The sequence below is a fragment of the Elgaria multicarinata genome, chromosome 2 (genome assembly GCF_023053635.1).
Source record: "Elgaria multicarinata webbii isolate HBS135686 ecotype San Diego chromosome 2, rElgMul1.1.pri, whole genome shotgun sequence".
Classification (NCBI taxonomy): domain Eukaryota; kingdom Metazoa; phylum Chordata; class Lepidosauria; order Squamata; family Anguidae; genus Elgaria; species Elgaria multicarinata.
The window spans coordinates 33,004,180-33,020,282 of NC_086172.1; the positions used below are offsets into that span (position 1 = coordinate 33,004,180).

General features: G+C 42.3%; 1 protein-coding gene across 2 annotated transcripts in view; it reads right to left on the bottom strand.

The window, feature by feature from the left end:
* Positions 1 to 15,524, bottom strand: part of WDR75 (WD repeat domain 75) — a 33,187-nt gene extending 17,663 nt beyond the window's left edge. The window contains exons 1-9 of one of the 2 annotated variants that reach the window (XM_063116275.1): positions 15,439 to 15,524; positions 13,956 to 14,085; positions 12,895 to 12,960; positions 11,906 to 12,005; positions 9,294 to 9,418; positions 7,008 to 7,078; positions 4,400 to 4,516; positions 2,296 to 2,384; positions 627 to 785 (exon numbers count right to left, since the gene is read on the bottom strand). In XM_063116275.1, the coding sequence (XP_062972345.1) occupies positions 627 to 785; positions 2,296 to 2,384; positions 4,400 to 4,516; positions 7,008 to 7,078; positions 9,294 to 9,418; positions 11,906 to 12,005; positions 12,895 to 12,960; positions 13,956 to 14,085; positions 15,439 to 15,524 (943 nt within the window). The remainder of the gene's footprint in view (positions 1 to 626; positions 786 to 2,295; positions 2,385 to 4,399; positions 4,517 to 7,007; positions 7,079 to 9,293; positions 9,419 to 11,905; positions 12,006 to 12,894; positions 12,961 to 13,955; positions 14,086 to 15,438) is intronic. The other variant, XM_063116276.1, reaches the window with a different exon arrangement.
* Positions 15,525 to 16,103: the final 579 nt, after the last annotated feature.

Consider the following 16,103-nt stretch of genomic DNA (forward strand, 5'->3'; position numbering starts at 1 on the left):
AATGTAATACACACACACACACACACACACACACACACACACACAGAGAGAATTACCAAAGTTAATAAAGCACGAGTTACCACTAATGGTTTCGTGAGGGACTAACATTCTAAGACCCACACAAAATTCTAGCATTGCTTATCCAATTGCACAGTGCTAATCTTGAACGTACAACTGGCATGGGGTGGGCAGCCCAGTCAACCATTGGCTCTATGGCCATAGCTCAGAGGGATAGAGCACCTGCTTTGCATGCAGAACGTCCCAGGTTCGATCCTCAGCTTCCCCAGGTAGGGCAAAGAAAAACTCTTGCCTGAACCCCTCGGGCGCTGCTGCCGGTCAGTGTCGACAGTACTGGGCTAGGGGGACCCATGGTCTGACTCGGTATAGGGCAGCTTCCTATGTTCCTATGAACTGAGAGGAGCCTATAACAAAGCAGGGAGGGGGAAAGGCGGATCAAAGGACTAGATGTTGAGTCAGGGTTGCCTACGCGCTCAAAGAACTCTAGAGCTGGGCCTGCACGGAAATGAATACTTCAATGGCTGGTTTAGAACTGTTGTTTCATAACCCAAATAGCTGCGGATCTTTAGCATTATCTAAAAAAGAATTCCTCCCCTAATTCGACTTACTGTTATCCGAATGCGAGGTACAAAGGAAAGTTCCGTCAGGCGAGACAGAGATATGCTGTATTGTAGATCCCAAACGAGGCAAGAATTCTTTCTTAGCGTTTGACCCATCTCGCCACTGAACCAGGACAGACTCAACCCCGCCACTCAGAAGGCTAGTTCCTATCAATCCAAATAAAATGCAAATGCCTCAGAAATGTAACGTATTTTTGCGTGCTTCTCAGCAAAAAATATCAAGTTACACTGCTCTTATTTACTGCATTAACCACAGGGCTGCACGTACTCTGCACTAAAAGAATACAACCTGAACACTGTTGCCAAAAGTAACCCAATTCTACACGAGGGGCATACTTTGTGTCATGTGTAAGCCCTGCCAGTTGGTGTGTTTTCTTATTTTCTGCAATCTATTCAGCTTTTGGAAGCGGCGCTTTCACAAAATGGCTGCCATGGTGGGAATGGCCAATCACAAAACACTCATTTCCCAGAAGGTAAATGGGTAAGAATAAAAGGAACTTGCCCAAGAACAGGACAGCAGTGGGGCCTGAACTCCAAAATACAAAACCGCTCTTTTGAATCTAGTTTGATAGATGGGGCCGGAGGGCAGCACTTTGCTTTGCAGCATGCCAGTGCCCCAGTTTTAAAATAATGATCTAAAAAAGGAGAAATAAAATAAAAATCAGGAGGGGCGGGAAGCGTGCCTTGAAGACCCTAGCTTTACATATATTCCAGTCCTGTGGAACACCACTATCTCCTGCCATATACATGAAGCTGGGTTCAGCTGCTAAAAAGGACTACGCTGCAAAATCCTTTCAAGAGATACCTGTGAGTAAGGCTCCGTGAACTCAACAGGGTTTACTTCTGAGTAGACCTAGACTGGCACGATATTTGCCTGAACTTTCTGATGGTGTGGAATGCAACAACTCTCATGCACTGGACTATAAAGAACAGCAGCACACAGCAGCAGCAGCAGGGGTTCAGGTTTTTACATTTGGTTAAACAAAGAAAGGTTTTGAAGCGAAAGCTTTGGGAGCAGTTACACTGTGCTTACAGAAGCAAAAAATGGTATGCTGCAACGTAGCAAAATCCTCCCACTTGCCATGTCAAGCTGTTTCCTGTTTCAAAAGAGAAGCCAGGAATAAAACAAACACTGTGAGGCCTGCCTAAGTTCCCACTGAGGTCAACAGGATTTATCTCCACTGCTTCTCATGGAGACAAAGATTTGTTTTCTTGCGGCTCAAGCTTCCCTCTCCTTTCGCTTAAGAATGCAGGCTGTTTACTTGTGACTGTCAACTGAAACAGTGGCATGAAGCAGGCTTCCAGCTTTTATTACCTTGGTGTTATGCAACTGTGATGGGGTGGGGTGTGTGTGTAGGAGGAAGAATTCTCTTGTTTTGGCCAAGGACTGTTTAAACTTTCATGCCTTTGGTAGATATGTTGAGGGGATCCATCACTTATTTTGCAATAATGCTTAGAATTTATTCAGTGCACCTTAAATGTCAAAAGCCCTTCCCTTACGTTGTCTGGAGAGATAACCAGTAATACTATTCCCATAGTGCGATTGGGGTGGGGGGGGGAGAGAAACTGTGAAAATAGCAGCTTGCCAAGGTCCCCAACTGTGTTCAAGGCTGAAGTGGGACTTGAAACAGGGCATTCTTGTTTCAGGCGACTTTACCTTCTATTGTGAAAGCGAGATCCATAACTTCATCATGGTGCCAGTGCATTGTGGAGAATGTATATTCTTTCTTATGATTAAAATTTCTCCTGTTGGAATAAAAGACACACTTAATTTAGGAACTACTTTCCAAGTAAGTAAGGGAGCGACTGGTGGACATATATACAAAAACACCTTCTTAAAGTGCTAAATGCTGTTCATTCTCGGGTTATAAGCCTTTTTCTGTGATGGTACGTACAGAATGAAAACACATTTTTTCTTTAAATCGAAGCTAAACCGACACTCAGATCCAGTTAAAGGGATCTGTGCGCATCAATTGGCTTGCACATGTGTACTACTTTCCAGATAGGGAATTGCAGATGTTAAGTCAGATGAGTATTCAAATACAAACTCAAATGCACAGTCCAGCTGACTGAAGATATAGTCTATCTGCATTGCAGCACTTTGAATAGGACGCATAGTTCAATGCGTATTCAAATAATGCATCCTCATCCACATTTCCCTGTAACTAGTTGCGCATTAATACCTTCTTTTCAAGTGACTAGAATTGGATTAAGGCTGTTAGCTCAGAGAAGGCAAGTCCTTCTAATGAAGCTAAGCAGAACAGCCCTGGATTCCTGGGAACATAATCTTCATTGTTATTCTGCCCAGAAAGCTTCAACTATGGGGCAGCATAGAAATGTAATAATAATAATAATTTATACCCCCACTTTTTTTGCAATACTGGGACTCAAGGTGGCATACTGGGTCTCAAGGCTATAATATGGAAGTTACTGTGATTTCTTCAGAAGAATAGGCTTTAAGTGTAATTAATAGGCCTCATGATGTATAAAAGCTCTTTCTTTCTAGTCAGATATGAGGACACAGAGCAAATATCAGCAACTATTAAAAGGTACAGAAGACCTGTCGTCCTTTGTATCTAGCTATTCTCCAAGTTGAGGTCTTTCTCTACTACGGATGGCCAGATCACAGTACTTTCGGTTGATATTAGTTTTGAATGTGTTCATTCATAGTTCCTTCCCGTTTCCATATTAATCAGGATTTCCCCCCCCCCCCAAAAGTGCATGAATATCTGTACACATATAATGGTAAAGTACACCTTTTAATATGCATTTTGATGCATTTTTTAAAGCCAAAAATGGCACTGGAAAATTTGGAGAAGTGCAGAATTGGAAGGAAAACCATATCCTGATTTACACAGTAGTTCAGGAGATGTGAATTAGGCCAGTTTGCTTCTGAGTGCAGAATGAAAGAAATCCAAGAGCATTCGCAATCTCAGCTACTGTTGCATAATCAACACCTTCTAAGACTAAAATAGTATGTACTGGAATCAAAGGGAAATTTTGCCATAAGTTTCAGGAGAGGAGGGAGAGGTTAACAAAGTGCCCTTATACTGTAAAGCAGAGCTTTCCAAACTTTTCATGTTGGTGACACACTTTTTAGACATGCATCATTTCGCGACACAGTAATTCAGATTTACTAGCAAACTGAAGGTTATATTTATGTATGTGTCCGTATAAGAGATACGGACACATACATAAATTGTAATAACGAAATGTATGGGGACACAACATATCTCATGAAAACCTTTCATTTATATTTTTAAAAATATATGATTTGCAAGATAATAACATACATTTCCAAGACTTTTCACAATGAACCAATTTTGTCGAGCTGCGATCGAGCGGTGGTTGAGACGGTGTTCTATCAAAAAACTGGACCCATGGAATTTTTCGAATGAGTCACTTCAGGTGCAGCTGCGTCACCGGAAGTGACGTGGAATCAGCTGTTTCGACCTGATTATGCGCAGTACCTGTATGATCTCTCGACCGTGGTGTGCACACATGGATACGACAGAAGGGGAATATACTAGTGCACCATACTAATCGGCACCTTTGCTGCGTAAAAATGCATGCAAGTTGGTATTGCTTATTTCACATAGACTCAGAGGTTTCTCGTTACATTCGCGTGAGACACCTACACACTGCAGCCGACACACTAACGTGTCGCGACACACAGTTTGGAAAGCTCTGCTGTAAAGTATAGCAAGGTAGCATATCAAAAAACAGCCACCAATCCCAATATTGACAAATATTTGCCTCACCACAAACGAATCTTGCCATCTTTGTGTCCGCTTGCTATGCAGTCTTCCTTTGGGTGACAGGCTACACAGGTGAAGCAGCTGGTTGCACTATTTTTGAGTTTTGAACCTAAAGGAAAGCTTTAGAAATAGGAGCTACAGATTTAGTTAGTTCAGATGTTAGGAAAAGCTATCTAGGACATTCCTCTGTAGACCCAGATACAGGCTGTGAGAGCAATCCCACTTTGGGAGGACACAGAACAAGGAGCGACAGCAAAATAGCTACTGAAATAATTTTTAAAAATCACAACCAATCAAGACAGGAACTGCAAGCCTGATAACTCATTAGTGGCTACAGAGGATCAACTATAGACTAAGTAATAAATTAAACATGGACAATCCCCCACAGTGGGGTTGATGAGAGGCAGTACTTGGGACTCCTGAAGGATTGTCAGCATGTACGCCCAACAGATAAGAACAACAGGGTCCTCCTGGATCAGATTCAAGGTCCATCAAATCCTCGGAGAACCTCTGGTTCTGTTTGTTTAGTTAGAAGGTTTTAATTACCACACTTCGCACTACATATCCTGGAATGGTTTCAAATGAGATGCAAGTTCTAGTTTTATGAGGAAGAAAATCCACTCTATCCACTTCTTCTATAAAATACTTCTATAAACTTCTACGTCTCCCTGTTACTTGCTTTTTCTCTAAATTAAAGAGCCCCAAATAATGCAGCGTTTAAGGCAAGCGCTCCAGCTAACCTGATAATTTTTGGTTGCTTTTTTTCTGCACCAGTTCTGGTGAAACAACCAGAAACGTACACAGACAAGCTGCATTTTTTTGTTTGAATATCAGCAACTTTACATTTGAGTGCTTGAAGAGTTCTCCAGATGGTTGCTGCCGGGAACTTGGTCATTTATTAACTTCTGATCCACTGATAAGCCCTAGTATTCTATTGTTTGCCATCTTTATTTGACTTTATTCTTCAGACTCCCTCCTGAAAAAGTTAGCTCAGGTATAGATATGCGCCTCACATCTTCAGCAGTGAAGACAAAACCAAACCAAAACCAACAACATTTAGTTTGCTTGGAGGTGGGTGGGATCCTGAGGCAGATTGACTGCCAAATCCAGAGCCCTGCTGGTTCAGTTTGGCCAGGACATAAATATGTCCTGGAAACTTTTTCTTACGCCATTTTCGTTTTCTTTCTTTCCCTTGATGGGAATTAACTATGCCAGCTCCAGGGTTGATGGGAGGGGTGGGTCAAAGGGTGAGAATTAACTATGCCAGCTCCAGGATTTATGTTGATCAGCATCTTTTGGGAAGATGCATATGTGGGGAGTGAGGGAGCGTTGGTTCCTTTTTCATCCAAGGCTTCATCTGACATAACCCTGACACACCCTGTTTTGGGGGCCACTGCCTTTAAGAGCACTGTGGACAGAACAGCTATCTCAGCAGAGCTTTCCGCCATCTCTGTCAGTGGAGAGGAAGGTCCAGAGCATACAACAACCCGTCAGCTAAACCTAAGTTCCTCAGAACGTAAAGTAACCACCCTAAAGAGAAAGGGTATGGAACAAGTGGCTAAAAAGCCAGCGTGTGGCTGGATCAGACCTTGACAAATAGGGCCAACTAATTCCCTGCTTCTCAACAGTGCAAAGGTGACAGGGCTGGGCCTTCTTCCAAGCGTGGCTAGTACTAGCATTAAAAGATATTTCAAACCAGGTCTAGAACGGGAGAGATTAACGGCATCATCTGCATAGAGTAGAATAGGAACTTTCCTTGCACCGAGTTTGGGCAAGTGTCCTTCGTGATCAGACAGGGCCTCATCAAGATCGTTTATATACAGATTAAACAGCGTAGGTGCGAGGATACAGCCCTGTCTGACTCCTCTGGACATAAGGATTTCATTAGAGAGCTGTCCCTGTGTGCCACATCTGACTCGCATCTTGCTGTCACTAGCAGCTCTCACAGAACTGTCATATTTGCAGAAGCTTTTTTGATCGAGTCAAACCTACCTCTGGGCCCAGACATGAAGTCCGCCTGTCTTCGCTCTGCACTACCTTTGGCACAAGGTTAACAACTCCCCTTCCCTCACACTATTCATCGTATTCACTCCGACAAAGTGTAGAACATTCCTCCAGGCCTCACCTAAGCAACGTGGGATTCTGGATGCTATCACTGGTTCAGGTAGGTAGGTATATTGAGGTTATATGGTGACTCAGTAGCTAGGCCATATTGTATCAAACACTGATCCAGTTCCATTGAAATCTTGATTTACACCAGCCCCGAACAGTTAGCTTGGATAAGAGTTAGCAACTATTTTAGCGCACAATAAAGATGATGACCTAGCAATTTCCAAAAGAGGTTTCAGGCAAGCACTGAGGGCAGAGGATACCAGATGTTTCAGAAGAGAGGCATCGGGCTGAAAGAAGAACAAAGTCTCTTGCCAGCCTGTTTGGATATGGCAAGACTCCTGAAAAATCCCATTCAGCTATACAGCTGAAGCAACAGAACTAAAGTAGTAACGTTTTCAGGGCTGCCAACATTTCAGTAAAAATTCCCGCCCATGTCAAAACCAACAGAGGCATATTCAATGCAGCCTTATGCTTCATAAAAGCAGTACATTCTCCTCACCTGTAAATCTTTTTCTTCTTGAAAAAACAAACAACGAGGTGAAGCTCCCAGACAGACACCACGTATTCGCCCTGGTATAAACAAAGCCTAGTTTGAGATCGAGCATTTGCCAGGATACAAACTGATTTTATTATTAAAAAATAGAACTACAGATTAACAACGTGACAAGAGATGGATGATGGCTGCACAAATTATTCAGTCACAAACTCAGCTTTTTTTTTAAAAAAAAGAAATGTTATCTAGAGCAATTTCAGAGAAATGATGACTAATGAAGATACTTTGAGTGGAGGGAGAAGGAGGAGACCGCATAGTTGCTGATTTGAGGAATACAAGGCCAAAGCTCGCTTGGCTCCACAGAACCAGTCATGCGGTTTTTTGGTATCCCATAGCGGTGTGCCCAAAGGAGCTTTGGACTGGTATTTTTTCAAACAGTGGCTAGGCCTCATTCCACCCCACTGCCTCCAGTTCAGCAACTTCCGGACCTGAGGAGTTTCAAAAACAGTTTGAAGATCAGAACCCCATGGCACATCAGATTTAAAAAAAAAAATCTGCTGAGACCACAAACATAAAGTAGCTCTTTGGACCCACTTTTTGGGAGAATTATATAGATTTTATACCAAGACTTTCAGGCAAGATTGAAATATGCCCCCAAACAGGCATGGATGAAATAAAATGAAGAGCTTTTTGCTCCTCCATGAACAGAACAGCTCTTTTCATTCGTGGGGGGGAACTGGGATTCTTGCGAGTAAGGAGCGTGGAAGGCAATTTCTTCATTCCTGTTGCAGCCTCTAGTACTACCTCCAATGCTATTCTGGAGCCCCCCTGCCTCCATGAAGGAGCCTGTCAGGGAGCACTGGTGTGTGTGTGTGGTGGGGGGAGAAACTGACAAAAGCAACTCCTTGCTCTTCCCCCAGTGTGGAACTAATCCAGAAAAGCTATCAATAGAATTAGTAAACCTATTTCATGAGTGCCATTACATTTGGCCCTCGTGGTTGCTTTGTTTGTCAGGCCACCTTTAAGTTTGTGCTGAACTTGCCTATAATTTATAAGCAACTGCAGGACTATATATGGCATCATTCCCAGAAAGTGAACTTGCTACTTCAAATACTTGCAACCTGAAGTTATGGAACGTAGCAGCTATGATAAATTGAACTGAGACAAATAAGGTCAAAATTTAACATATGGAATCTTTTTTTTTTTTAAAAAAAAAAAACAGCACTCAGTTACTTGATTAACACATGGTATTTAAAGCAGGAGTATATTAATTATGATTTGAGAAAATATCGAGATTCAGTTCAGCATATGAATGATAGAGTATGCTTTTAGAGCTTTACATAAACAGAAGAAAGGGTATCAGTTTAATGACAGTTTGAAATACCTGTCATATTGAATTGTGATTTATTTATTTTTAAACAGTTGTTAGTTAGGGCTGTTACTCAATAGCACTTTTTGATCTATTAGAAGCAAAATGAGGGGTTTCTACCTTTCATCAAAATCTTAGGAACAAATCCATTATACCCAGAATCCATTATATGCTAAACCTGAGTCTTCACAGAAACAACACTATTCCATTTTTTAAACCTTAGAAAATGATCATACCATGGAGACATCTAAGATGATATAAATAAAGGTAATATAAATTAGGTAAACTGCAAACTTTTGACCAAATATACAGAATATCACATAGTTAAGGGATAAAAATGTATCATGCAATGCGCTAAAGGATTTTGTGGTAGTGAAGAAGGTGTCTCTGGCACTGATTGGCTGAGCTGCCCTTATGGGCAAGCAGAAGGGTCTCTGAGGTGTGATTGGCTGAGCTTCTGAAATGGAGAAGTTTAGGAAAGTGGGATAGGAAAGGAGGAGACGGTAGGTGGTCTGAGATTAGGCAGAGAAGAGAACTGCATCTGCCAGGAAGTGAAAGAGAATAGCCTTCAGTGTGGTGGCCCCCCTCCTATGGAATTCCCTGCCTCTGGAGGTCAGGCAGGCGCCAACTTCATATTCCTTTCGGTGCCTCCTGAAAACATCATTATTCCAGGAAGCCTTTCTTTAATGACCAGCCACAGTTCACTGTACATTTTGCTTCTTAAAACATCTATTTTAAAGTGTTTTATTCTGTTTTTATTATTTTATCTTGTACACCGCTTCGAAATTTTGAATGGGGAGCGGTATATAAATATTGTAAATAAATAAAAAACCAAGAGAAGCTGATTTGAAGTAACCAGCCAAATCTTTGCATGCAGACCTCTAATATTACGTAATTTATAAAAATAATGAAGGTGTGCATACTTCTCTTCCGAAGGCAGTACATTTGGGAGACTGGCTTACACCATCCAAAATCAATTCCAGGTCCTTGGCTTCTACTTCCTGATCTGGTAGTTTTGGAAGTTTTAACGAAGCTAGCTGAAATATACCTTGTGGGGGAGGAAAAAGGACTTTTCATTAGCAACATGACTGACACATGTACAGACACAATCTCTCTCTCTATGGCCTGGATCCTAACTTAAGTTAAGATCAAAACGTTCACAGGAAGAAAGCAACCCCGTCCCCCAAACTCCCAAAGCCTCTCTTGAAGGTGGGAGGATTGAAGATGGTTTCAATATCCTGGCTTGTTTGGAAGCCATCCGTATATATAAAAGTCCAGAGGCCTCTTCCAAGCCACTTATGCAAATAGGAGAGAAGGCAGAGGCAGTGGATTGGCCTACTGGTTGGTGATGTCACAATGACATCGCCAACCAGTAGGCCAATCCACTGCCTCTGCCTTCTCTCCTATTTGCATGTTCTCTCCTATTTGCACTTATAGGCCAATCCACTGCCTCTGCCTTGCATGTTTAACAATTCTGAGCTCACAGGGCCTTCTATGGAAGTTCCAAGAAAAATAACTGCCGTCTACCAAGAAAAATAACTGCCGTCTAGGGAAGTTCCAAGGTAGAAGGCCAGAGGGCTCCTCCAAGCCACTTCTAGGTTTTGCCCTCTGGCGCCATCTAGTGACGTTTCTCGGAACTGCGGCCTTCCATGGAAATTCCAAGGAGCTTCCGGCCTAGCAGAGGGGCCAAAACCCACTAGCCTCCTCACCAGACTGCTCCTCTACACCTGTTGTATGATGGGCTTTTTTGCTAGTTAATGATAGTTTCCTAGTTTGGACGTAATGGGAAGCTATGGTTAACTGCAGCTTCCTGGCTTGTTGTTTCCTTGTTCACATGAATGAAAGAGCAAAGCAGCTGTGTGCAGCTTCATAAAACTCATTCATATCCTGCTTTATTAAGACAAGCTTTTATCAGCTGAACGCGGCCAGTGCACATACATTTCAGTTCAACCACACTATCAGGATGATGACGATGCTTTATTACATTTCTATACGGCCCCAGAGCTGAGAAATTGCACTCATAATTTATTTTGTATTACATTTCTGTATCACCCAACAGCCAGAGATGTCTGGGCAGTTCACAACAATTAAAACCACAAAATACATTAGAAAATACAATATAAAAATTTAAAACTAGAGCATAAAATAAAAACCAAAATAAAACCTAGTGGCGGTGCGAAGATTTAAAATACTGTAACAGATTTTAAACAGCAGAAAACGAAAGACTAAAACGCCTAAAGTGATAACCGAGAGTTAAACACCTTCACAGTGCAGTGCGGCTTGTTCCCTTTTTGCACAAGCTGTGCCATGCCGTTCTGGTTTCTGTGCGTGGGCATAGTAGCATCAGCCGACCTTTCTGCACTAGCATAAAACTAGCACTGGCTTGCCAGTGTCAGCACATACCAGAGATTGTGCTGATACGGCAGTTAATATCCATCCCCGTAACCATAAATCCTTATCAGCCAGAACAGCAATTCCTAGGATTGGGTCTCAAATTCTAAATAGAAAAAAGGACATCTCTCAATCCTCCAACTATTTTTTCTCTTTCTGCGATGGATTTCAATTCCCCAACTCCAAAGTAATATCTTGTTTAAAGTCTCTTTAGCATGTTTTACAGAAATTAAGAGCAAGGCTATGTACCTCAGATGCATAGGATTGTTTGGCTCCGAGCTCAGTGACAGCGCTCGGAGCCCAAGGCCAGGAAACCACACTCCCTGTCTCCTCCCCCATGTAACTGGCACGGAGAGAACCTAGCCGGCTACCTCTCCACACTTGAAAAATAGAGATGGGAGTATTCCCAGGTGTGGTGAGGGGAATGACAGTAAGGCAGCAGCCTTACACCATTTCTTATGGCTGCCCCAGCCTCCTTCCTTCCGCCTCCGAGGCACTGCTGCTGGACAGGTGAAACTGCCCGTCTAGCAGAAATGCAGGGCAGCTGGAGCAGGGAGCCGCTGCTCTTCTCCCGCCCTCCTCTGGATCCTCAGCAGACTCCAAGTTTGGAGGATACCAGCTATCAAGATAGGACTGCGCTCTAAGAAACCCAATTTTAGTACTATATTATCCCCTCTCCAACAGCAGGAAAAACAACAGGGAATCTTGTGACACCTTAAGTACATTTATTATAGCAGCAGCTTTAGTGAACGAGATCCCATGAAAGCTTATGCCACAATACATTAACGTTATAATAAATGTGTTAGTCTTCAAGCGCCACAAGATTCGTCATTGTTCTTGCTGCAGCAGACGAACATGACTACCCTTCTGGAAACCACGGCAGGGAGTTATGAAAGTTTCTGGGAATCTGACGGAAGGATAGGGCATAAATCCCTAAAATAAATATATAATCAATCCCTGGAAGCTAACAAAGCTACGGCTTCCCCTGCCCCACTTTTAAAAGAGCAAAACGTTTACGAACACATGCTGCAAAAGGGAAAATTTCATTTATTTTGCCTTTCCATTCTACAATAGAAGTCTCAAAGAGGGGTCACAAAAAACCCAACAAGCCCTATAAAAGAAAAGAACATTGTTTATGCCGTACCTGATCTTTCATCATTATCCTTTGGAATAATAAGATATACTGAACTTTCAAAGCTTGGAAGTGCATACAATGCAAAGACTTTGAACCCAACGACAAATGTCTGGAAGAGAAAGAACACACCAAAGCAATCTAATAAAGTTCAACTTAAAACTAAGCTGAAAATTGATGCTGATGAAAGAAAAGTTTTAGTTTAGGCAACCAACCTAATTAGCACAAGGGAAATTGGGTTTATCAGTCATGCTTATTGTTAAAGTAGTACATGCAGCTAAACTCAATTTTGAATCACTAAAAGAAACATTAGCCGTTAAAAAGCCTGAAGTAACATCTGATATAAGGATGGGAAGAGAAAGTGAGATCCTGGTTGCTTTGTTCTTTAGAAAACACACACGAATGGCTCAAAGTTCTCCCTGTGTGTTACTTTAATACAGTTCCCTTTATGGCAGTTTTAATGTTCATAAATAGATGGTTTTTTGTTATCATATGGTTATATTTTGTAAGGTTCTGTTAAAAGGTGAAGTGTAGGTCTTTTAAATAAAATAAAGAAAATTCATCTTTGCAACTAATTAGACACTCTAGAGTTGAGACAGAAATTAAACCACCATAGCCCATATGCTTAAAAAGATTCATTCATCAGTTGTACCTTTACAACACAGTCAGGTTGCAATTCTATACACACTTTCCAGGAATAAGGCCCGCAGAATACACATACATAGGATTGTATCCGATATTAATCCAATTTAAGTCCCATAGGATTATCTAGCAGGACTCACATTGGATACAATCTATTGGATTACTCTACACATGCAGTCGCCAACTTGCATCAGCCAGGATGCAGCTCTTATGCCAGCGACAGAACATATCCAGGTCTGCACACAAAAAACATCACAAATCACAGAGTGATTGTATTTAACAGTATGCATGCTGTTCAACTCATCCACTGAGAACAATAAAGTTCATCAACTGCTGCAAAAAATAATAATTCAGCCAACCTTGATTAGGATTCCGTCCATAAAATCCCAAAGCTTAATGGTGCCATCTAGAGACCATGAATAGAGCTGTTGAGGAAAAATATATATATTCAAGTCATCCATAACCTTCTATTTTGGCATACATGTATAGCATACAGATTCCCGGTATTGCTGACTATTTCTGTGATAAAAATAGTAAGACAATGTGGTTGTTCTCATTATTTAGTTAAAGTAGCATATACCATATTCTCTGCCAAAAACAAGGCACACAAGCAACATGTACGAACGAGTAAAACCAATTACCATAAAAATATTCCAGAAATACAGCGACAATCCAAGTCAGCCAGTATAACGTATGAGTCAAAAAGAAATTTTTGACATAGAGTCAACATGTAGATACTAGACTCAATTGTCCTTAACCAGGAAGAAATGTTTTCTGGGAGAACAACATTTTAACTAAGCACCAAAATAGCACCAAAGATGTAGACAGCTTTACCACGTGACAGAGTATTCCACTAGGTGGGTGCTACCTGAAGAAGGTACAGCTCTGAGTCCTATAGTTCTCATTTCTGTATCTCATAAAGGACAAGATACATAACAGTGCTAACCCCTACAGGTCTGAATGGAAAGGGACAGGGAGACAAGATGCTCTCTCAGGCAGGGGTGAAGAACTTGTGGCCCTCTGCACGTTCTTGAACTCCACTTCCCATCAGCCTCAGCCAGCAAGGTCAGTGGCCTGGGGTGATGGGAGATAAGTCCATCATCATTAAGAAGGCCACAGTCTCCCATCCCCTGCTTTAAGGGATGTAGGCTTCTGACCACACAGGTTTTTAAAGGCCTTCACCAGCATTTTCAGCTGGGTCAGAAACTATGAAGAAGTCAGTGCTGCTGATCCAGAATAGGAGTAATTTGCTCCCTTGGTGCTATGATCAGCCACTTGATCAAGTAAACACAGTCCTTCTGGACAGCTAATTAGTACTCATGCACAGTGTAAGAAAAACACCACTCATAGACCTTTACAGGTTTTGGGACACAAATTGTCTGTTGAAGACAGTTAACCTTATTAACAAAATTGTAATAACCTGCAGATGATTTTGGGGATTCAACTGGATTCCTGTGACAAAGTTGCTGTGACCCTGTAGGACATGTATACATTCTTCTGTAGCCGTGCTGTAGACTTTTACATAGTCACCCGAAGCACACAAGAGGTACCTAAAAACAATGAAATTTACAAGAAGTGAATGAAGAGGCATTCATAGTATGCTACAGAGACAACGTATGTTAACTACGATAAACCCAGAAGTTTATTACACACAGTTTAGTCTTTGTGCATCCATTTAAATATTGTATTAGATTCAAGGTGCCTTGGGTGTTTAATATGAAAGCAAACCCATAAGAAATAGTTTTTAAAATAATAATAAAAAAATGATCCTGGTGTTTATCCTGTTATACTGGTTATAATAAGCCCAAATGCTTTTTATATAAACCTCAATAGAAATAATATTTATACACCAGTTGCTGGGGAAGGAAGGTGGGAGGGTGCTGCTGCACCATGTCCTGCTTGTGGGTCCCTCATCAACAGCTGGTTGGCCACTGTGTGAACAGAGTACTGCATTAAATGGACCTTTGGTCTGATCCTGCAGGGCTCCTCTTATGTCCTTATGAAACAAGCAACAAAAGGACTTTACTATTCAAAATTGTGATGGGTGGGGATGACATATGTTGGAAGGAGGAGGAAAAGAGGCAAAAAATAATAATAACAAGAGATAACTTGCATTGCTTGGTTACTTATATGGTTTAGGGCACAATCCTAGCATGTTTAAACAGAAAAAAGTCCAACGACTTCCAGCATTCCCCGTCAGCCACTTGCAGGATTGTGTTTTCTGTCTAAAATACATAGCATGGTGCCCTTAAACACATTCATCTCACAGAAAACAAACACGTTTTTTCTATCATTCCACAGAGGCCAAAGGCTGTAACAAGAGAGGCATAATGTAATCATCAGAATGATTCCGATAATTTAATCATCGGTTTTGTATCAGGAGATGCTTGCTCGCCAGAACCTCAAATAATCCTGCACTTTCACCCTATAAATTACTGACATCAACACCTACCCTCCCACCCCCGTGGAAAACGGCGTCGTATAACAGAACCTACTTTCTCTCCCTACCCAGCCATTAACTCAGATCGAGCCACGTAAAAGCAGACAGGAACGTGTATCTAAGGCTGCAATTCTATATCCGCTTACCTAGGAGCAAGACCATAGACCTCAGTGGGGCTAACATCTGCACAGACATGTATTGGACAGCATTGCAAAAGAGACGCTAGCAGCGCAATGCCACTCAGAAGAAAAATCCAAAGGAGTTCAATAGGGCTTACTCCCATGTAAGTGCGCACGGGGTTGCACCAAGAAAACCCGACACTATGCGACGCAAAAGAGGCAGGCGTAACGGTTCCACACGTGCGTGCGTGTGCGTTTGCTAGCCTGTTTGCAGTTACAGCTTCCTCAGGTGACCGGTTCTTAAGCTGCCCCCAACCACCCTCGTCCCCGGGGCCGCCACTCACTTAGAATCCGCAGAAAAGACCGCGCGGCTCCCGCTCAGCCAGCTGCCACCGCAGCGAACCACGCGGAGCTGCTCGTGCGCCACCATCTTTTTCTGACCCGCCGACCTCCAACCTTTGCCCCCGCCTTCCAGGAATGGACGGGACGCCGCTACCATTCTAGCCAAGCACTTCCTAGAACTCTATAGCAAGCTCCTCTCATTTCCAGAATAAAAAAACCCTGTTCCGCTCTCTTTGTCATGGTGAAGAAAACTCAAAGGGTTACCCTATACTTCCGGTTTCCGATTGCACCTACCCATGCCGATAAAGCCGAACCTGGTACCATAGAGATTGAACGGGAGGATAGAGTGTCTCTCTACTATGCTCCGGCCTCACTCATAGGAACTTTCAAAGAGAATCCGGAAAGGAGGGGAGTGTGTACCTTTCACTTTTTAAATTTCTACGTTGGCTGAAGACAACCGCGATTTAGCAATTAACTCTTGGCTAGCTAGAACTGTGTATAGCGATAGAAAACAGTCACACAACCTCGACATCCTTATTTGGTATTATTTGTCTAAAATTATTTGCCTAAAATTGAGGGGAAACAACCCCCCCGCTCCAATGCAGATTAGGTTGGCTCTTTACTATAGATATGCCAAGGGCTAGAACGACGCCACGCTGCTCATGAG